Here is a 22,783-nt window from a genome sequence, read left to right on the forward strand (position 1 = left end):
CCACATCGTGAGACACTAATGTCTCAAGACATGAGGCTTTGAGCCTCTGCAAGACACTCCTCAGGACATCTGTAATTGGAGTCCTCTTCTGACAAGCCTTTGACAAACTGGGATTCCTATGGCTTCCTACACCAGCGAAATCCTCAGAAAGGCCTTCACCACCTAGGCTGCCAGGAGAACAATCTGCTAGTTCTAGGACAGGGAGAGGAGGTGCTGCTGGCCATCACTTCACCAGCTCGCAGCCAACGGGTTACCAAGGTGCCACGTCAAAATGGAAGTTCTGGTCCCAGACATAAAACCTAGATGGAACCTCTGGCCTGTGCTGCTGAAATGGCCATGCCAGGGAACAAAGAAGTGGGAAGGAGTCATGGTCCCTGATTAGAATCTTTAGTAAAGCAACACCTGCTTCAACTTCAACTCTAAGGGCCTGACTAAGCAGCACTTCTTCAGGGTAGGAGACGAGGTCACAGGGATCTCTGATCCAAGACGGGTCTTCCTTAGCTGGTAACTAAGCCCAGAGCCTTGGGTTCTAGTCCCTTCCTTTCCCTGAGCCCCCGTATTCCTGCGTGTAACATGGGGTTGGGTTAGATCAGAGGGTCACACACCAAGGCCAGGCAGGGAAGCTAATAAATGTCCAGGTGTGTCAGCCATCACACAGCTCTCCTGATCTACCTTCCCCTTGTCTTAATTATGAGAAAATCATGGGTTCGGAGGTGGTGGGGGAGGGGCTTGTGGTGCAGCCGGCTCACAGCTTTGAGCACTAGACTCACTTTTAACAGGGTTCACGTGCTCTGGAGAACCAGGAGGAGACAAAATAACCTGTGAATCAGATGGGCTCCTTTGTATGAAACTTTCAGAGCTGTAAGGGAGTTTTGTGGGGCTAAAGCAGGAGGAAATGACAGTCGAAACTGACAAGGGGAAATCTTACAGCCTAGAAGCAAAGTTCTGCATTTAGGTTTGAAAGAAAATGAACCTTATGAAGCCAGGATTCATTAGGGGACAGGGACAAGACTGCAATGGAAAGTCAGCCTCTAACAGAACAACATCATGCACTAAAAACACCAACTTAACCTTCTGGAGAAAGCGGGGGATGTGGTGAGCTGACCAAGGGTCCAGCTGTTCTTACGGTGCTCAGAGCACACCTGGCAGAGCAGGCTCCATCAGGGGAAAGCAAGTACACCGGTGGGGTGTCTGGCGGGGCCGCAAGACTGAGGACAGTTTCCTGGTGCCGCTAGGAGGGAGAGGCAGCTCTGAGAAAGGGAAAGAAAAGATGTGCGAGTGAAGTATGTGCTGAGGGCCCTGGAATACGTGCAGAACCCTCAGGCAGAGAAAGGCAGCAAATCAAAGCAGCTGAGAGCCACAGGTATGAGTGTCACAGAGGCCAGCCTTCCAACCACAGAACCTTTGCTCCAGTGGGGCTTTCACCCTGTAAAAGGAAGTGCTGGCTCCGTGGGGAGGTGGTAAGGGAACAAAACAGGCACCCTGAGGGGCCTGGGTGACTTCAAAATTGCCCCTAGAGCAATGTTCTCAAACTTAAAGCGCACGTAACATGGGGGATTCTAATCAGGGGGATCTGGGCATCTGTTGAAATGCAGACCCTACTTTATTATTTATTAGGTCTAGGGTGGGGCCTGAGATTCCGCATTTCTAACGAGCTCCCAGGTGATGCTGGTGGTACTCCTCCAGGGACTACACTTTGGTGATTAGGCTCTCCACCACTTTCAAGGCAAAGAGAGCAAGTCTTGACCAGGGGTGGCCTAGAGACGCTCTCTCTGTGGTCCAGGCTCCTAAAAGGGAAACCCTGGGGTCAGAGTGATCTACAAGCTATAGGAGCCCCAAAGAAGGTGATGGTGGCTTAGGAAGGAGGTGCCCTCCTGTAGAAACCACCAGCTTAACATGTGGGTTTCTCTCAGTAAAGAGTTTCCTGGGGGAAAGGAGATCAGGGAAAGCGTGGCGTCAAGCTCTAAGTGTTTGGGTCCCCAATACGACTGAGCAACTCAGAATGTGTTCTCAGGACCAGAAACCAGACAATGACCTGCTGCAAACGTGTCTACAAATAATCAGCTCTGCCCCACCCACCCCTCCACAAAAGCTCTCTGGCCTTTCATTCTTCTAGGGAAAGGTGACTGCAGACTGGAAGACTCCCCAGCTGTGACTCATCCACATACTCAAATCTGACCCGAAGCGCAGGATTCACGAGGCCCTAGACTTTTCCCCTCTGCCCAGCCCCAGCCCACATTTCCATGCCTAACCTCTTACTCTAGACAACACCCCCCTCCACCTCCTGTCTCTCCCGTTTCTGGCTCGTCTTCAGGTGTGTCCCCAACTTCACCGGACTCAACCCTTCCAGACGCAGCCGAGTTTCTCTGCCCCCAGCGCCTCGGCACTCTCACGGAACCTGAGTGGCCTCCCTTAAAAAGTATGCCTAGTATCAGTTTTACCGCGGATGCCTCGTCTCGGATGCTAAAGTCCTTTAAGCGCCCCCTTTGTCTCCCCCTGCGGCGCCGAGAGCCGTGCAGGGCGCACAGGAAGTGCTCAGAAACTTAGCTCGGGGCAGCAGCCGTGCCCGGAGGGGGCGTCCGGCACGCAGGGACTCAGCCGGGCTGTGTGAGGATACCCCACCCCCGACCCCAACGAAGAACAAGGATCACCAGGACAGGACCCCGGGACTCCGAGTTCAGGGCCGGGCAGCCCTCTGCGTTCTCCCGAGCCGTGGCCGAGACTGACCAGGGCCAGCGCCCCTTCCTTCCGGAGCCGCTCCACGCGCCCCGAGCCACGCACCACCAACACAGCGCCCTCACCTTGTAAACCTTGCCGAAGGCACCATCGCCCAGCTCGCCCACGATCTCCCACACCTCGTTGGGGTCCAGGTCCCGGCGAACGTGCTCATATTCGCGGGACTTTCTCTTCTCGAAGGTAGACCGGCGCAGGATGCGGCGGAAATTGGCGAAAGCCATGGCTGAGGGCACGCGAGCCGGCGGGCGAGGTGGAGCCGGCTCCGGCTCGGGCTGTAGCTCCGGCGGCCGCGAGGGAGGGGCTGGAGGACGCCGCGGCGCTCTGGGGTTCTCCCCAGACCCGCCCTTCCCCGCAGCCAGACCCCGGTCAAGTGCGCCCTGGGCTGCGTGCGGCGGGAGCACCCGGAACCGCGCAGGCGGCCGCGGTCCCCGCCCCCGCTCGGTCCAATCTCCGGGCCGCTTCCCGATGTAGACCCAATTCGCGCCGCGCCCCCGCCCAGCCCGCAAGCCCCGGGACGCGTTCCGGGGACCCGGCCCCGCTCCCGCCCATCGGCCCGACTCCACCTGCCGCTCCCCGGCAGCGCCCGGAGACCCCCTAATTGGCTGCGGGCGCTCCCCGGCTCCGCCCGTCGCCGCAGGGCACTCTGGAAACTGTAGTCCCCCGCGCGCCGCACGCCCGCGAGCCACGGACTAGGCTTTGGCGAGCTTAGTGGACCCTTCGGCGGGACCATACCGGGTCTGGGAGGCCCACCGTGTCTCGTGGCTCCCAAAATTTCTGCGGGAGCGAAAGGGGAAGCAGACTGGTTATTCGGGAGCGCCCACTGATTGCTGTCCAAAGACCAAAAAGGCGAACCGGCATTAATCATTGAATCCGCCCCGTAACGGCCCCGCGCGGCTGCTCTGCTCGCGCCCACTTTTCAGGTGGGGGCGCCCGGCGGGCGAGGGCACTAGCCCCGGGCTGCACATCCTGCGGGCGGATCCGGTGCGGATTGCTCGGCGTGGTGCTGCCTCCTAGCGCGGGAAATGCTGCGCCCTTGCGGCAGCGGTCAGTCCCTGAAAACCCAGGCTCCCCGGCTCGCTTCCAGCTTCCCAGCGGCTCTGCCCCACCGAGATCCACCAACCGGCCAGGATTACAGGGCTAAGAGAGAGCGCTCCGTGGGGACTTACTTATCACATGCTTCCTGATGGATCTTCAGATATATCTGCATATTAGGTAAAAAACTTCCTTATTCTTAATTTTACAAATTTTAAAAATAAGCTCATTATACATAGAATTGAAGTTTTCTTTGACCACCATCATCCTCGATCCTGTCCGTTTTCCACCTGCTACTGTTAACTGTCTCTAGGACAGTTAACACGTATCTAAATCTAAGTAGGTTCCAAGCAGCGAGTGCTGAGGGGTGGGCAGGTGGGCAACCTGTAAAGCTTATTATGGTAACTCTCCCACATAAGCAAATTGAGTCTCGGGGAATGTCACACTCCAATAGACCACGTCCCTGCGGAGAAGGTCCATGTTGAGGTGTTTTCACCCCTTCCTGAGTCGCATGCAAACACCAAGTATAGTTCTAAATTTGGAAAGCCAAATGCAGAAGCCTAGGGTACTGGTGGTGGTCTGCACAAAGGATGCCCTGAGTAAAGGTTGCCAAGCACTTTGAAATGTCCCCACAACCTAATGAGTGGTTGCAGTCGTAGAGGGTCTTTATCGCTAAAAGGAGGAAATGCAGCACAAGACTGGGCTCTCACCAAGTAAGCCCAAGTTTAAACCTCCCAGAACAAGCTGGAAGGCCGGTCTTTCATTAGTTTCAGTCCATTTGACCAACATTGTGAAGGGGGTGAGGGGACAATGGGGGAGGCTTTCCCACTGGGAGGTGGGGGCTCTGACCACAGGTCAGTCTAGAGGGGCTGGGACTGGGAGTCCCAGTCCCAGTTCATCCCCAAGCCGGGCCAAGCCACACACGACTCTGTGAGACTGGCTCTGTGATAGCTCCAGAAAAAATGAAATGAGAAACAAAAATGGAGAGCTTCACTCAAAAATGTTGTAAGAAGCCAGACACACAACAGCACACGTTATATGATTCCATTTGTATGCAATGTCTAGAAAAGGCAAATTCATAGGGACAGAAAGCAGATTAATGGTTGCCAAGGACTAGGCTGAAATGGACATGAGGAGTCTTATTGGAGTGATGAAAATGTTCTAAAACTGGATTATGGTGATGATATAATAACTTGGCAAGTTTACTAAAAATCACTAAATTGTATACTTGAAATGGCTGAATCTTATGATATGTAAATTATACTTAAGTACAGTTGTAAGAAATCAGAGAGGTTCAACAAAACCAAAGCTATATCTCTGAGATAACTAACAGACAAGGCTGGTCAAGAAGATAAAAAGAGTTGCAGAAAGAAAAATATTCCCCAAGACAATGAAAATGAAAAAAGTGACAGAATATTAGGTACAGTAGAGATTTTGATATCAGTATTTTAAACAATTTTATGTGAATACGTTTTAATTTATGTGAAATGGGTAATCATGTAGAAGAAAATATAAATGATATGAACAAATGATATATAAATATATGAGATATGATATATAAAAGACACATAATTTCAATAAGAAATAAAAAGCCTAAATAAGCTAATAACCAATAAAGAAATGAATCAAAAATCTAGTCTGCCTCCACTGAAAGACATCAAGTTATGTGGTTTTACAAATAATCTCTCTCTTCATATAAATACTTTAAGAAGATAGAAAAAAAGGAAATATACTCATTTTTATGAGATGAGCTTTACTACAATTAGCTAGGAATAGTAAAAGAAAATTGTAGACTAATTTCACTTAGGAAATAGATGTGGGGGGGGGGAATACGAGCAAGATGAAACCAGAGGCTAATAAAAACATCATGACTAAGAAAGGTTTATCCAGAAATAAAAGAATGGTTCTATCTAGGAATAAAAACCATTAAAGTAAGACACTGGATTGAGAAAGTAAAGAAGAAAATCGCATACTCTTGATAGTCACAGAAAAAGCATTTGACTGTATTCTTAGGCTAGATTTCCCCAAAGATAAGAATCTGAATGCAAATAGTTTATTTGGGAGGTGATGCCAGGAGGCACCAGTAGGGAGTGGGAAGCTAAGACAGGAGACACTTGAAGCCAGTAAAGGGTGTACTTTGTAGATGATTACTGCTGTGGCCAACTGGGGCTTAATCCCACTGGGGGATTCTGGGGATCAGGATGATGCAACACACTTCAGACTCAGCCTATCTGACAGTCAAGGACCCTGGGGAATTTTCCTCTAAACCTCATCTGTCCTTGGCCAAGGGCTGCTCCCTAGGGCAGCACTTCTAGCCTGCCCTGCTAGAGGGCCAAGAGGACACCGCTAAGTTGAGAGATGTCACGGGTCTTTGTACAGCTTCTGCTGTAACAATCCTTACACTTTTTTTTTTTTTTTTTTTTTTGTGGTACGCGGGCCTCTCACTGTTTCGGCCTCTCCCATTGTGGAGCATAGGCTCCGGACGCGCAGGCTCAGTGGCCATGGCTCACGGGCCCAGCCGCTCCGTGGCATGTGGGATCATCCCGGACCGGGGCACGAACCCATGTCCCCTGCATCGGCAGGCGGACTCTCAACCACTGTGCTACCAGGGAAGCCCCTTTACACTTCTTATTTCTTCTACTTTCCTATAGCATTTGCTAGAATCTTTAGCTTTATGTTAAACAGTAACTGTGAAAATAGGAATTCTTGTCTTGGTCCAATATTTGATGGAAAAGGGTTTAAAGTTTCTCCTTTAAGTATGATGTTTACCAAAGATTGTGGCAAAAGACCTTCACACAAAGTTCCCTGCTATACCTAATTTGCTAATAAGTTTTTCTCATAGCTGTAGAACTTTATCAAATGTTTCTTCTGCATTTATCATATGATTAATCATATGAGTTTTCTCATCTAGTCTATAGACATGGTAAATTTCATTTATTGAAACATTCTTGCATTCCTGGAAAGCAAATATTTTATCTCCCTCTAGAGAGGCTAAGTAACGTTTCCAAGGTATGCTTCTTCATAAGTCAGTCCCCATTGACACGCCTCACCCCAGGCAACCACTAATCTGTTTTCTGTCACCGTATATTGGAAATATCTTTCCTAGTTAACCATATAAATGGAATCATACAGTAGTGCTCTTTTAAGCCTGGCTTCTTTTCACTCAGCATATTTTTGAGATTCATCATGTTGTTTTATGTATTTGTGGTTCGTTCTTTCTAATTGCTGAGTAGTGTATGGATATACCACAATTTGTTTATCCATTTAGCTGCTGATGGACATTTGAGTTGCCAGTCTTGTTATCATGAATAAAGCTACTATGAACATTTGTTTACAAGGCTTTGTATGGATATATATTTTCATTTTCCTAGATGCACCTAGGAGTGCAATTGCCGGATCATACGCTAAGTATATGGTTAACTTTTTAAGAGGCTGTCCAAGTATTTTACAAAGTGGTTCTATCACTTTACGTTCCCACAAGTGATGTTGCTCCAATCACACTGATATCATCAGTTTTTAAAAACTCTAGCCATTCCAGTGACTACTAGTGGTATCTTACTCTAGGCTTTTGCCCTCAAGACATCTGCCAAATCCTAAACTGCAGAGCTTAGGGAAGGAGGTCACGAGACCAAACAGAAAGCCAATAGGCTCACAGACCAGAAGAGCTAAGCAGAGCCTAGATTGTGGTCTCCAAATACAATTTTCCATAAAATGATACTATGGCTCCTTGGAGAAGTCTTTCTAGATGTAAGACAGGAAATGTCTATCCTTACATCAACATCTGTGCCTCTGTCTTGAAACAAAATACAGATGGCAAACATGCACATGTAAACATGCTCAACTTCATTAGTCATCGGGGAAATGCAGATAAAAACCACTGTATCCATTTGAACAGGCTGTTATGCTGCAATAAAACCCTCAACGTCTTGGTAGCTTAACACAGCAAAGATGGTTTCTTACTGTATAGAAAGCTACAAAGAATGTAGCATCTATCTTAGTGAGAAAAAAAGATGGATGATCTACAAAACTATAACTTTTCTTGAGCATATCAAAGAACTGAGGTCACAAGGCAACCAAGGAAAGTGAATTCTCACAAAGAACAAGCCCCTGCAAGGAGAGAGAGGGCACACCAACCATTGGACCTTTGGCAGAACATGGCTGAAAATGGCAGCCACCGTACAAGTGGTGAAGAAAGCTTTAACCAAAGTTTGAGCAGATGATTAGAGGCAAAGTTTGGGATACCACGTCAGTGTGGAATAGCTGGAGTTCCCAGACACAAGGGGCAATCACACACACTGGCAAACTCCTTCCCATGGGTCGCCAATGGGAGCCTGTAAGAAAAACTGGGGGCAGGGCAGCAGACTGGAGACTGTCAGTTCTTGCTGATGCAGGAGTGAAGGAGGTGGTTGGTGCCTGCCAGGGGCTGAGTATAAGGTCTCATCTACTTCCTCAGAAGTAGCAAAAGCAAAATTCTTCAAAGCAACAGCCTTCTGCTGCTGGGAGAGAGGAACCCCTCACTCTCAAGGCCCAGATAAAATCCACAGTGCTCACCCCCAGGACATGGAAAGATCCTCTGTCTTTTCGTGTAGTCACTGAGGAACTCAAGACTGATAGGGAACCATCATCTATTTTTTAAATTTATTTTTTATTGGTGTGACGTTGGTTTATAACATTAAATAAGTTTCACGTGTACAACATTGTATTTCTACTCTGTGTACACCGTGGCACCCTCAGAACACCATCATCTTGAATGTTACTGCTACTATGGCAATGGAAAAGAGAGTTCTGACATTTTGGGAATTGTTTGTTACAGTAGGTAGCAGTACTCACCCTAATACGCTGGGAAAATGCAGTTAAATATTACACCATTTTTTTCTCCCTTCCCCTAGCAGCAATAGATCTTTCCCTACGTAGCTCCTGGTGAGTTCTGAGGGCACCACAGCTGGCTTCTTCATGTGACATTATTTTTAGTGTTTTATACAGTCAAGATCCATTTAGATTTACTCACATATTTTCAATTTCTGATACTCTTCATCCCTTCCTGAATTTCTGTGTTTCCATACGGAATTATTTTTCTGTGCCTGAAGAATTCACTTATAGCTGTTAATTTTCTGGTTTTGTGTGCATGGATTTATTTTGTCAGCTCCCTCCTTCTGTCATAATTGTATTGCATTTAAATTTTATCATTTTAAACTCCCTATGACATTGTTATTATTTTACCCCATGGTTGTTTACTTGCACTGACCCACGTATTTTTACTACTTTGTTGCTCTCTATTCCTTCTGATATCTTGGATTTTCTCTCTGTGATCATTCTCTGACTACCGTAGCTGATCCTTTAGAATTTCTTTTGGGAGGGTCCGTTGGTGATCATTTTTAGTTTGGTTGGTTGTTTGTTTTTGCCTGAATACAGCTTTATCTCATCCTAATTTTTTTTTTCACTATAGAAAATTTCAAACATATTCAAAGTAGAAAGAATAGTATAAGCTAGTACTCCTGTACACCCATCAGTCAGTTCATGTTTGAACAATCCTGTTATATGTATACCAACACCCACGGGCCTGGATTATTTTGAAGCAAATTCCAGGCATCTTACCATTTTATCTTTTTAAACCACCACCACATCCACTGTCATTCCTAATATTACATCCAATCAGTGTTCATAGTTCTCCATCATCTCATGCTTTCGTTGTTTGTTTTTGTGGGTTTTTACATATATAATCTCTATGAATTAGGATCCTCATAAGTCCATACACTGTAATTGGTTGATGTGATTTGAAAGAAATTTAACTATTAATTTATAGATCCCTCTTCCATCTCTTTTTCTTTTCTTGTAAATGTTTATTGAAGAAGTGGAGTCATTTTCTTTTAGAGCTGTCCAGTCTGGGTTTTGTTGATTGTGTCCCCGCAGTGTCATTTAACATGGACCTCTGCTGTCCTGTTTCCCCGATTTATATTTTCTATAAATTGATCAAATTCAGGTTTGATTTTCCTCCTCATTCTTTTAAATGAAGGTGGAACTCACATAATATAAAATTACCTATTTTAAAGTGTACAATTCAGTGGCATTTAGTACATCGACAGTGTTGTTCAACCATCACCTCTGTCCAGTTTGAAACATTTTCATCGCCCCAGTGGGAATCTTTGGATCCAGTAAGCAGTCACTTCCCATCACCCACTCCCCCGGCCCCCAGCCCCTGGCAACGACTGATCTGCTTTCAGTCTCCATGGCTTTGCCTCTTCTGGATATTTAATATAAATGGACTCATACAATATGTGACTTTCTGTGCCTGGCTTCTTTCACTTACTATAAGGTTCATCTACACTGTAACATGTATCATTCTCTTTCATGGCTAAGTATTTCACTGTATGGATGTGCTACCATTTCATTTGTCCATTCATCAGTTGATGGACATTTGGGCTGTTTCCACCTTTTGCCTATTGTGAATAGTGCTGCTATAAACATTTTGTACAAGTATCTGAATACTTGTTTTCATTTCTTTTGGATATATATCTAGGAGTGGAAATGCTAGGTTATATGGTAATCTCATGTTTAACTTCCCTTCAGTCTTGAAAGATGATTTTACTGAGTGTATAATTTTAGCTTGGCTATGATTGTTTTTACACATTGAAATAGTACTACATTATGTTTTGGTTTCCATGTTGTGAAGAAGTTGATGTTAAGTTTAATCATTAGTCCTTTGAAGATAATCTTTCTTCTCTGATTGCCTTTAAAATCTTTGTCTTTGGTATAATGCAGTTTCACTCTGATGTGTACATATATGTATTTCTTCTTATCTCAACTACTTAGGACTTCAGTCTTTTGAGAAGGAATATAGCATAGCTATTAAAAAGCAGTGATTATTGCCAGACTAGGTTCACATGCTGACTTCACTATTAATTAGCTTAGTGACTTTAGGAAAATTACTTAACTTTTCTGAGCCTTTTTAAAAAACTTTTTATTGATACAATTCATGTACAATATTATACAAGTTACAGGCGTACAACATAGTGGTTCACAATTTTTAAAGGTTATAATCTATTTATAGTCATTATAAAATACTGGCTAGGGAATTCCCTGGTGGTCCCATGGTTAGGACTTTGCGCTTTCACTGCCAACGGTGCGGGTTCAATTCCTGGTCCAGGAACTAAGATCCCTCGTGCAATGGGGTATGGCCAAAAAACATATATATTGGCTATATTTGCTGTACAGTATATCCTTGTTGTTTATCTATTTTATACGTAATAGATTGTAACTTGAGCCTGTTTCTTAATCTGTAAAATAGGTATAATAATCTCTACCTCATAGGATTGTATGATTAATCTTTGGACTAAATGAGTTAATATATTAATACACTTACAACAGTGTAACATGTTACTATGTAACATGTAGTTATGTAACTGTTCACCTTGATAATGATGATGAGCACAGTCTGTGGGTGGGTGTCTTTCATTGGTTTTGGAAAATTCTCAACCATTTTTTTTTTGGCTGCTCCGAGTGGCTTGTGGGATCTTATTTCCCCAACCAGGGCTTGAACCCGGGCCACGGCAGTGAAAGCACTGAGTCCTAACCACTGGACCACCAGGGAATTCCCACAATTTTAATTTTTTTATTGACCGTTTCCTATGATGCTTTGACGTAGGAAGACCTTTATTACCAGAGCTTCTCTCTATCCAACATTCTAATTCTGAGGCAGAATTCTCTCTTCTACTGCAGGTTGCCAGAGTCTTTGGCTTAAAGGGCACCATAATGAAACTGAAGCAAGGATCGTTTCTGTGGTACCTCTATCTGGATAAACTATATTGCTTATTATCCGTGAGAAATGTGAAGGCTTTGGTGGAGTATTTTCACCTTCTTGATGTGCACCGCAAGAAAACCTTGAATGGTTAGTACTTTCAGAAATGCTTCCTCTGGGTCATTACCTGGTTTTTAACGAATGTGCAGGAAAATTTATAGAACCAGAAACTATTTCATTAATGTATATATTATATCTTCTAAATGAAGCACAGAGAAAAATTGCCAACTGAGACTTGAAGGCTGTTCTGTGAGGAGGATAAAATTGCAGGCTCTGGGGTTAGGTCCTCCACCCATTATTCCTTGGTGATTTGGAGAACAACATCATCCTCTTTTAAGTCTCATTTTCCTCATCTGTAAGTGAGGCTTCTAATAATGGAGTCCATCTCACAGTTGGAAAAAAAAAGATAAATGAGATAATGCATGGAAAATGCTTAGCATGGTGCCTGGCACACTGTAAGGATTTAATAAATGTTCCTTATTATTACAACTATTCCTGGGGACTGAGCCCCACTCAGGCATTAACCCTCAAGACTCCCTTAGCAAGACTTCTCGTCTATCAAATGGGAGGTTTGAATCAGATGATCTGCAAGATCGCTTCTAATTCTTGGTAATTGTGAGTGACCAGAAAATGCTGATGATCTCGACCCTGCCTTTGAGTGCACAAACTAATAGAAGACCAATTAAAACACTTTAGGTTTTCTTTAAAAAATATTTATTTATTTATATATATTTTTGGCTGCATCGGGTCTTAGTTGTGGCAGGCGGGCACTTTCATTGCGGTGCGCAGGCTCTTCATTGCCGCATGTGGGCTTCTCTCTAGTTGTGGCGTGCAGGCTCAGTAGTTGTGGTGCACAGGCTTAGTTGCCCCACAGCATGTGGGATCTTAGTTCCCAGACCAGGGATCGAACCCATGTCCCCTGCATTGGAAGGCGGATTCTTAACCACTGGACCACCAGGGAAGTCCCCTAGGTTTTTTTCGTTTGTCTGTTTTGTTTTCAGGACTGGATATAAATAAGGTGTCCGACTCATTGTGACCTGAGAGAGATGTCATTTATCAATAAGGAGTTTCTTCCATAAAGATATTTTAAAGAGTTCATTCAATCTTTATAAAATAATAAAAAGATACTTTAATTTTCTCATACTTTCATGCCTCCAGTTTACACACAGTATGTCACCAAATCTTCACAATAACCCAGTCCTAGATAAAGCAACTGTAGGACGCGTAGATGTAAACAGAAGATCTGGGACCAAAACCCAAAGCCCACACTCTTAGTCTCACCAGCGTTTGCTGAGCAGAGTCTGATCTCCCTGGTAACTAAATCACTCCCTGGTGATGCAATACCCAAGAGATAAAGTCATACTTGTGTCTTCTGGTCAACCAAGGGACTGGATGGTGACCTGAAAGGGAGAAGGCATAGCCTTGAGTTTTGCCTTCCAGGAAGATAGTGACTTAAAGCCTTGGAGACTTGAGTGGGCCAGAGCCGGCTGATTGAAAAACAGTATTTGTTTAGTAACTACTAAGTCTCACAATAAAACATTTCTCAAGGAGCAAACATCATGGTGTTTACACATGGTGTGTTGTTCCCAAGTGCTCGTACCTGGTTGGACTCATACCTGGTGGGACGTGGGGAAGGAACATCAAGAGGCCATCAGAAACCCCCAGATCATGACATTGTGACGACTGGTTTCACTGTGCACTTAGCCAGCTTCAGCCAGGACTCCAAACCACACAGATGTGCTTTACGGATTTAGTGGAGCCATGTCTTGTGCAGGAGGTAGTCTCTGTAATCAATGGGCAAGGAGAAATCACATGTAGACAAAGTTACACTTGCAAATCCCTGAAATCCCCTGGGTGATTTGTACATACAACCTGTACAGCCACATATCACTGTGTAAACGTATCACCATGTTTGTTTCTTCCATCTAACACTCCCTGAGACAGATGATTAGTGAGTGGAATTTCAGGCAAATACTTTCCCTGTCCTTTACAGTATTTTTTTCTCTGATTGTATATGACTGTATATGCATTAACTAATGTGCAAAAGATATGGCTTCACTGTGGAAAGAGCAAGGCTGTGGAGTCAGACGGACCACATCTGAATCCCAGCTCTGCCACTCAAAGTGTGGTCCACTGACCAGCAGCTGCCGCATCACTTGGGAGCTTGTTAAGAATGCAGACTCAGTCCCATGCCAGAGTTCCTAATCAGAATTGGTGTTTTTACAAGATTCTCAAGTGATTGGTATGCCTATTATATAATCTCAAGAAGCCCTGAGATTAGTTACTACCTGAGACTTATTGTAAAAGGCTGTGTAGGGTTGTCAGGGTTCAGTGACATGTGGCACTTAAAGTGCCCAGCATCTAAGATGCTCAGTGATAGCTCTTTTCCCCCATCACCGAATGCATTTGCTTTATGTAAGCATGAGGAAAAGTGATACTTTTACAGAAGAGGAATGATTTTAAAAATTTCTCGTTTTAATTCTCTCAAGTGAAAGGCCCAGGTGAAATGTCAGCTTTTCCAAGAATGTGTCATAGGCCCCCAGTGAGAATTAAACTCTTCCTTCTATGTACCAGGAGCACTTTGAGACTTTTATTGGTTACGTATACACATCTGTCTGCTCCGTCGAGCGTGTAAGCTGGGCTCAGGAACCAAGCCCTATCCACTATCTCCTTCTCCACAAGTCCAGGTACAGTGCTTTTCCACACAGCTCAAGGGCAACTGAGGTTTGAGAAATTGTGGGAGGTATAGTGGCAAAGCCGGAAACAAAATATTATCATTACTATGGCCAGGTCAACAAGCTTCCAACATGACAACCATTTATGTGGTTCCCAGATGTTTAACATTTTGGAACCGTTTCAGAATAATCCATCTCATCTCCTTACCAACAGATGTGCTATTCTACCACTTCCTTCATCACGTGACTGACCTGAAACGGAACCAGATCACAATTGTGTTTAACATGCTGGACTGGAATGCTGTGGGCGAGATTGGTTTTGACCAGTTCTACATGCTGGTTTGCATACTGCTGGCACAGGAGGCAAGTAACGAGTCAGGCTCTGTGGAGCAGAGGGGGCACAGCTTGGCTGCTGCCACCATTTTGCTAAAGGTAGCACCGAATTAAGAGTGCATCAGAATTTTTCTTTTCACTTGAACCAGGAAGAAAAAAAATGGTGGGAGAACTACTTTCGGTTCCTAAATGGCCCATCTATAACCTAGGAGTTTCCAAAGGTTATCCAGCCTCCCTTCCACATTGCCTTTATAAAGAACGAATCTCATCCTGTCACATCCCTCCTTGGCATGCCCTTCCTTGCCCCTTCTAGCTGGTGGGTCTTAAAATCATCACCAGTAATCCTAACTGCCTCTCCTCCTCAGTGATCCCTTTTCTCAGAGAACTTTCTGAAGGGGATGAATGATAAAGACAAGACACACTCTTCTTTGGGTTCCCACCTTACCTGGTACACACTCCTAGTGTGTATTTACCTCTTTCCCACTCCTTGAGGAAAGGCACCTTGTGTCAGCGTTTTACTGCCAGTGCCACAATTTTCATAAGTAGATTTTCACTGAACATAAGGAAATACATTCTAGTGACTAGAGTTCTGTGTAGCAGAACCAATCACTACAGGTGGCATAAGTCCCCCCCGAATGCAGATGATGAAGCAGGATCTGGTACATCGACCATAGAACCCTTTCAGCCCTGAGCTGCTATGATTCTGCCTTTTGCTTTTAGCTCTCTAGGAAATGGATTAGTGAATATATGAGTCTTGATGTCGCAAGTTTAGAAAGCAGCACCAACAACATGTTTCCGTATTTCTCTCAAAGCAGAACCATTTGGAAGAGCAATTTATCTTCCGCCATTCCCGGCCTGTTTTTGAGCTGCTTGACCTGGATGGGGAGCTGAAAATTGGCCCATCCAACTTCCACATGTACAACTTTCTCTTCAAAATTAAAAAACAGCAACTCAGAGACCTGTACCATGACTTTGACATCACAGGTGACTGTGTAAGTGCAGATCCCTAAAGTGGGGCCCGGCAGCCCCTCTGTACAAAGGTAGAGGACCATGTCCTGCTACCTACACTGGAGACAGGGGAGGAAGAGGGTGGGAAAAACCTACTGGAGCGTGTCATGGCTCTGGGATCATAAAAAACTAAAGAGATATATAGGCCTGTGAGAGAGGACTGAATAACTAAGTGCTATGTCACAGAATGTGGATATAAAATTATAGAAGTTTGGAGAAGGAAATTTTGTTTAGAAGTTCAGTTGAAAGAAGGAAATACATCAATATGGCAGAAGTTGGTCTTAGGGGAAGGGTTTATAGATTTTAATAAGGAGAAAGGAAGAAATTCTTAGATGGGAACACATGAGCTAAATCCCAAGAGAAAACAACTGTGGAGAAGACAGTGGATCCTGCCTATTTAAAGAGGAAGTCCATGTTGACTAACAAGTGAGAGCTAAGGTTTACGGTTTAAAAAGATGGATCAGATGGCAGCCTGACAGAGTCTGGACTTGATGTAGCAGAAGTAAGAAAGTGACCCTTGGTGCCTTTAGAGTCTACAATAGACTCTCTGTTTCTGGCTCCTAGACTACAATTAGACTATAATTATGTCCTAATTACTGGGCCTCTTTAATAAAGTTTCCAAGGTTTTAAATGAGAAATGATTACAATCCTGCCGTCATCTGAAACAAAGTATCAAAGCCTTCCTGAAATAACTTTTCTTTTTGCCCCCCAACACAAGCGTCTTAATTACAAGGAATTTAAGCTGTTTACTATCTTCTCCATGAACAAATACCAGGAGAGTCAGAAAGCAGTGGAAGAAGAGAAAGCTCTGCCCGAAAAGAAAGTGTCACAAGTTAATGTGAGTCAAAGAGAGAGTCTTCTTGGAATAAATCATTTTGAAAGTGTAAGTAATTACAATTGTGAACATCTCTAAAAATAAATTTAGAACATCAAAGTAGATATCTTTAAATTGATTTTTACACATGCGGGGTTCAGATAAGCACTCCTCAATCAGCATATTCTTAACTTCAATGACCTTTAGACCTCACAAATGACTCACAGTTACGTAAGTGAAGTAAAAACTTTCTCTTTGTTGACATGTCCCAACTCTGCTGCTGCTTTTCAGATCAACTCTGTCCATTAGGGCCCTGTGTATGCAAATAATTACCAACTCTTACTGGAGCCAAGCAGTCGGAAGGTGGTGCTTTCCTAACATTTGTCACTAGTGGTCCAATACTTTCAGAATTCTAATTCTCCCACTCCTTAGGCTAAAACAAACTTCAAATTGGCAAATGGCGAAGTGCCTCCAACCGTAAGGGAAACTGACTTTTAAGGATATGGGGACTGTGTTCTTCCTACAATTTAAGTTACTCTTTGATGAGTTAAGTGCTTAAGCAACTATACCAAATCTACTAGGGTAAAATAATTATTACATGCCCTTGTATAATTCTATTTTTTTGTATAATTAATGCTTTGAATAATTTTTAAGTGTCTTTAGCATGGGATTTGTGAATCCTCCTTGACTACTGTGATGTTAATGATGATAACGACCACTGAGTAAGTGCTTGCAATGGGTCACGCAGGGGCTTTAGACGCATGAATTTATCCCCTAACCCTGCGAATTAAGTGTTATCCTCAATTTACAGATGAGGAAATTGAGATGTCAAGATTAAGAACCTCGGGCTTCCCTGGTGGCACAGTGGTTGAGAGTCTGCCTGCCGATGCAGGGGACACGGGTTTGTGCCCCGGTTCGGGAAGATCCCACATGCTGCTGAGCGGCTGGGCCCGTGAGCCATGGCCGCTGGGCCTGCGTGTCCGGAGCCTGTGCTCTGCAACGGGAAAGGCCACAACAGTGAGAGGCCCGTGTACCGCAAAAAAAAAAAAAAAATTAAGAACCTTACCCAAGGTTCTTAATGACTCACTAGTGGCAGGACCAAAGTTCAAATTCAAGGTCAATCAGACGCTTGTACTGAGAACAAGTGATCTGAGTAACTCACTTCAGTCTTAGCAGATTCTGTTTAAGTTTTAAGCTGGCATTTCACTGGCTCAGAAACCCCGTCTACCTAATGCTAATTACCACATCTCCTTCTACCATAGATTTCTGAGGGACATGTTTGGTGATTAAAGAAATACAGCTCATTTACTATAAACCAAGAATTTCTTAAGGAAATAATATATGCAATATAACTGACCGTAAGGCATTCAGTGAGTTCCAGAGTACTTAATAATCAAAAATCACTTTGTCAATGTGCAACAGACAAGAATACTGCCTAAGACTGTCATTCATAAGTCACACGTAATAACTGAAATCATGTTAATTACTATGAACATTCTCTATATTTACTCTAATAGTCATGAGATTTCGATAACACACTTATGAGTAATGCTTAGCAGCCAAAACTTTTGTCTTCCCCACAACGGTACTACAAAAACTAAATGGAGCTAGCGGGAATCCCCTGGCAGTCCAGCAGTTAGGACTCCATGCTTTTGCTGCTGAGGCCATGGGTTCAATCCCTGGTCGGGGAACTAAGATCCCATAACACAAAGTAAAACCACATGACACAGGTTTCCACCTAGACTGTCAAAGATCAGTAAGTTGGTCAGGGACTTCCCTGGTGACGCAGTGGTTAAGAGTCCGCCTGCCAATGCAGGGGGCACGGGTTTGAGCCCTGGTCGAGGAGGATCCCACATGCCGCAGAGCAACTAAGCCCACGTGCCAGAACTACTGAGCCTGCGCTCTGGAGCCCGCGAGCCACAACTACTGAGCCTGAGTGCCACAACAGCTGGGCCTACAGGCCTAGAGCTGGTGCTCCACAACAAGAGAAGCCACCGCAATGAGAAGCCTGCACACCGCCACTAAGAGTAGCCCCTGCTCACCACAACTAGAGAAAGCCGGTGCGCAGCCACGAAGAGCCAATGCAGCCAAAAATAAATAAATAAATAAATTTATGGGAAAAAAAAAAGTTGGTCAGAATATAGGAAAGTAAGAGCAGTCATATTGCTATAGTATTAAATTGGTTAAAATCTATTTGGAGGGCAATTCAGCATCTACTCCCTAAATGTATATACTGTTTGATATAGCAATGTACATAGATGTAAAGATGTAGCTATAGAAAAGGACATTTCACAGTAGCATGGTTTATAGTACCAAAAGACTAGAAACAGCCAGACTGACCTGTGGTACTCCAGACAATGGAATACTACTGCACCTGTAAGAGGAATGAAGCAGATCTAGCTCAACATATATGGAACAATCTCTAAGACTAACCATTTTAGAGAAAAATCAAATGTATAGAATAGCATATGTTATTTATGGAAAAAACAGGGTAGGGCGGGTAAATATACTCACATACACTAAAATAGTGGTTCTCACATTGGGATCCCCGGACTAGTAGCAGCAGCATCACCTGAGAACTTTTAGAAATGCAAATCATTAGACCCCACTCAGACCTACTAACTCTGAACCTCTGGGGGAAGAGCACAGCAATCTGTGTTTTAATAAGCCTTCCAGGTAATTCTGATGCATGCTGAAGTTTGAGAACCAGTGTGGTAGAGCATCTTTAAAGATATCCAGAAAACTGGGAACAGCTGTTACTCTGGGGAGAAGAAATGGGATATGAAGAACAGGCATCTTCAGAGAGACTCTTCACTTCGGTATGTTTGGATTTTTTTTCCCATGTGTATGTATCACTTATTTTAAATAAAAATTAACAATCAAAGCCTACCACTTTGATCCAAAATGGATAAAGAAATGAGCTCAGTGCTTCTGAAAAACTGAATTATGGGTTTTGGTTTACAGCATGATTCTTAAAAGAAAAAAACAACAACCTATTTGAGACCAAGATTTCAATGCAGCAAATAAAGTATATCTATAAATGACCATGTATGGTTTGACATAGTAGAGCCTAAGTTTGGTAGTAATGAACTTGTTAGTTACTGAGCTGGGAGGTTTTAAAAAGGGGAAAAACCTTTTTAGAGGTTTTTTTTTTTTTGTTTTTTTTTTTAATCAGAATGAAGCAGATTACCCTTATTGTGGAGAGTAATAATAATTAAAAACCCAGAATAAAGGCAAAGACAAAGAGAAAAATTGAACTTTTTTTTTAAAAAAAGCACAAAAACCCTACATACTAAAATTGTACACATCAAGTATTGGTCCAATCTTATATCAATCTATTTACAATTAAACAGCACCATGGTTTTCTCACCTAGGTTAGTTAAATGCCCAGAAAATTGTTATTCAAAGTACACGTTCCTTTAAAATAAACTATTAGGAGAGCTCCAATCCTCAACAAAAAAAATCTACCAACTATAGATTATTATATCACCAAATTTACTTAAGAAAAATAGATTTGAACACTTTTTTTGTCCTCCAGTTAACAAACTTTGAGAGATGTTGCTGTTCAATGTGACACACAAATTAATAAGGAAACATTTTGATGACAGGGGCATTATATTGAAATACCCTCGCATATCTCCACCTCCATATATAAAAATACTCCTTTGGAATTAATGCTGCTGTTGCCTCTTGAATTTAGATTCAATTATCAGTAAACCTAAATTAAATGTAGCCACAATCTTTAAAATGATTGCATGAAAAAGAGAAGCAGTTAAAGCTCTCAGAAACATGATATGTTACAATTATAGATATTATGTGCAATCAGGCTATAGGAAATTTAATAGTATTTTAAACATTACATTTAAACTAGTTTCATTTTGCCATTAAAATTAATAATGGTGCTTCACATCCAAAATAACATGTGAAGGTTTGATTATTTCTCATTTGAGAACAAGGTAAGTGCCTTCTTGCCTCTACTTTTCCATCTCATGGATTCTCAGGGGTTCAGAAATCACTTGGTAGCCCCCTTCTCACTTACGGGACCAACCTTGAAAAGGCTCCAAATTAAATATAATCCTTGGCAGCTTTGTTCCAGTCCTAGTACAGAAGAGTCAGGTTATCTCACCAAAATTTTCAGTCCTCTAATATAATCTGCAGATGCTTCTTAATTTGCCTCTTTGCTAGGAAAGATGAGAGAGGAAAATTCTCATCCACCACAACTACAGGTAACAGTGAACTATGGAAAGCACTAAAGTATAAAGCAACGTATCAACATTTGGTCTCACTGTCGATGTTTAGGTGATGTCAGTAAATATTTCACTCTAGCAAATTATGAGTTGAAATTTTTTCTAAAAGATTGAAGACAGGCACAATTCTCCCAGGCACAGACAGAATGGGTTTTCCTTACACCCTTCCTGCAAATTGGGGGAGAAGAGATAATTACTTTATTATCCTACAGTAGGAACAGCTGTACTTGATTCCATGCATTCCCTGGGATTCCCCTGAATCCCTGGAATGATTCAAGTACATTCCCAGCTGTACTTGATTCCATGCATATCCATGCATTTGGGGGCACAGTTAGCTCTGAAAAGTTCTAAGCAGAGTAGGTAGATCAATGAAGGTTTTACATAGTAGTGTCCTTCTAAGCCTGGATATGAAACAGCTTCATTATATAGACATTTCAAAATACCTATGCAGCAAGAGGACAATAGACTTTTCAACTAAGTTATCAGTTGAAAGTCAGAGATCTGAATGCACTGACTAAATTATTGCCTAGTGTTCCAGAAAGGTGCCTGCCACCAACGTGCTGAAAGGCACCAAAATTTAGTGTGAATGTAAACAAGGAGCTCAACATATGGGGATGGGGAAAGCAATACTGAAACACAATTTGCCAGTCTCTACTCCTTTATGGCTAAATATCAATTGAGCAAGGAATTAAGACCAGAAAAGAAGAGAACCTCAAGTACTGCTCTTTTCAGTTTCCATTTTAAAAAGTTCAAGTTTTATAACTGTTATTGATGATTTCTGGAAATTGTATTTGATTTATTTTTTAAGAATTCTATATTCACAGGTGCTTGGTGCTGTTCTGCATGGATGCAATGTTCTATTTACAGTCCAAATCATTTAAATACAGCCATTATATAGTTGTTGGGTATTTTAAAATAAATGGTTATCTATTTCTTAACTGCCTCTTGAATTAGAAACTGTAATTACATGAGTCTCAAAGGCTGGCTCTTTGTGTTTTATTAATTATTTTCGTTGGTCTCCATCACAGATGGAAGTTTTCACTGGTAATTCCTCAGAACTAAATCCATTCATAAGGAATTCAGAGCAGTGAAAATAAATTTCACGCCATAGAGTAGGAAATGATAACAACAACAATAAAAAGGAGCAGGAGGGATCTAGGGACAGCCAGCAGGACCAGTTCAGTTCTCAACTGGTGTTGGGTTTTGCAAAGGTTGGCTCATTATAACCTGTACAACATAGTCCTTTGGGATCTTCAGCTCTTCCAACTTCATTTTGTCGGTGAGAGGTCTGCCAGAAAAGAACCACCGCTGACTAGCCGGTTCCACTCCTTCTGCTGCATGTAGCCGCCTCTTCATGTGGTACACTGTGTCTGTGCTGCGGACCACAAGTTTGAGGTCCTTGCCGGTGGAAAGGCGCAAACGGAGCTGAGATTCATACCCCGAATTGGGCGGTGGCTCAGGAATATCCAGAGTCTCTATGTCACTCTTTTCCTCTATCATGTTGATTGGTGGTGCCAAGCAGTAGACTGGAAGCTGATACCTATTCCCCAGTTCATCATAGCACTCTGTAAGTGCACCTTAAGAAAGAGAAGATATGAAAAAGAGTTTAATCTAAATGAATGCATTTTTCTTTACATCTTGCAAAATGCTCAAACATCTCATTGGCGTGCCACTGTAGAGAAAAAATTGTAAAATAAGGCCAATCTCTGTCAGTGATCATCAATAATCATTATCAAGACCCATGACCAGGGCTTCCCTGGTGGCGCAGTGGTTGAGAGTCCGCCTGCCGATGCAGGGGACATGGGTTCGTGCCCCGGTCCGGGAGGATCCCACATGCCGCGGAGCGGCTGGGCCTGTGAGCCATGGCCGCTGAGCCTGCGTGTCCGGAGCCTGTGCTCCACAACGGGAGAGGCCACAACAGTGAGAGGCCCACGTACCTAAAAAAAAAAAAAAAAAAAAAGTAAAAGAAAGCACACAAAATTCCAATTTACTAATATTATCAATGCTTAGACCAAATTAATGGGAGATGCCAATTACATTGGGATATCTTTTTAGGAAATGAATCAGCTAACCTTAAAAAAAAAAAAGGCAAAAACCCCAGATCCCTAAGCTCAATTCTCCACAACACAGTGTTCCAGAGTGG

At 43.2% G+C, this 22,783-nt stretch overlaps 3 protein-coding genes across 10 annotated transcripts in view; 1 reads left to right on the forward strand and 2 right to left on the reverse strand.

Moving 5' to 3' along the window:
- STK10 (serine/threonine kinase 10) overlaps positions 1–2,957 on the reverse strand; it is a 119,640-nt gene extending 116,683 nt beyond the window's left edge. For all 3 annotated transcript variants that reach the window (XM_033853562.2, XM_033853561.2, XM_033853563.2), the window contains exon 1: positions 2,802–2,957. In XM_033853562.2, coding sequence (XP_033709453.1) covers positions 2,802–2,957 — 156 coding nt within the window. The remainder of the gene's footprint in view (positions 1–2,801) is intronic.
- Positions 2,958–3,430: 473 nt separating this feature from the next.
- EFCAB9 (EF-hand calcium binding domain 9) lies at positions 3,431–21,578 on the forward strand. Of its 3 annotated transcripts, none has more exons than XM_019945982.3 (5): positions 3,431–3,948; positions 11,485–11,653; positions 14,453–14,601; positions 15,387–15,563; positions 16,298–21,578. In XM_019945982.3, exons 2-5 carry the CDS (start codon positions 11,518–11,520, stop codon positions 16,490–16,492), a joined length of 657 nt encoding a protein of 218 aa, XP_019801541.1. In that variant the 5' UTR covers positions 3,431–3,948; positions 11,485–11,517; the 3' UTR covers positions 16,493–21,578. The 3 variants fall into 3 exon arrangements, with proteins under 3 accessions (XP_019801541.1, XP_073658900.1, XP_073658899.1); XM_073802799.1 differs by lacking the exon at positions 3,431–3,948 and having other exon boundaries at positions 11,326–11,653; positions 16,298–16,462; positions 19,062–21,578; XM_073802798.1 differs by lacking the exon at positions 3,431–3,948 and having other exon boundaries at positions 11,326–11,653.
- The window catches only part of UBTD2 (ubiquitin domain containing 2), a 57,708-nt gene continuing 54,566 nt past the window's right edge, over positions 19,642–22,783 (reverse strand). For all 4 annotated transcript variants that reach the window (XM_019945947.3, XM_073802797.1, XM_033853569.2 and 1 more), the window contains one exon: positions 19,642–22,217. In XM_019945947.3, the coding sequence (XP_019801506.1) occupies positions 21,820–22,217 (398 nt within the window). In that variant the 3' untranslated portion in view covers positions 19,642–21,819. The remainder of the gene's footprint in view (positions 22,218–22,783) is intronic.

Source organism: Tursiops truncatus, chromosome 3 (assembly GCF_011762595.2).
Source record: "Tursiops truncatus isolate mTurTru1 chromosome 3, mTurTru1.mat.Y, whole genome shotgun sequence".
Taxonomy (NCBI): Eukaryota; Metazoa; Chordata; class Mammalia; order Artiodactyla; family Delphinidae; genus Tursiops; species Tursiops truncatus.

Coding starts and splice junctions, on each gene's coding strand:
- EFCAB9 (XM_019945982.3), top strand. CDS start 11,518: ATGAAACTGAAGCAAGGATCGTTTCTGTGGTACCTCTATCTGGATAAA. Junction 14,602..15,386: donor GCATACTGCTGGCACAGGAG/GCAAGTAACGAG, acceptor CTCTCAAAGCAG/AACCATTTGGAAGAGCAATT. Junction 15,564..16,297: donor TTGACATCACAGGTGACTGT/GTAAGTGCAGAT, acceptor CCCCAACACAAG/CGTCTTAATTACAAGGAATT.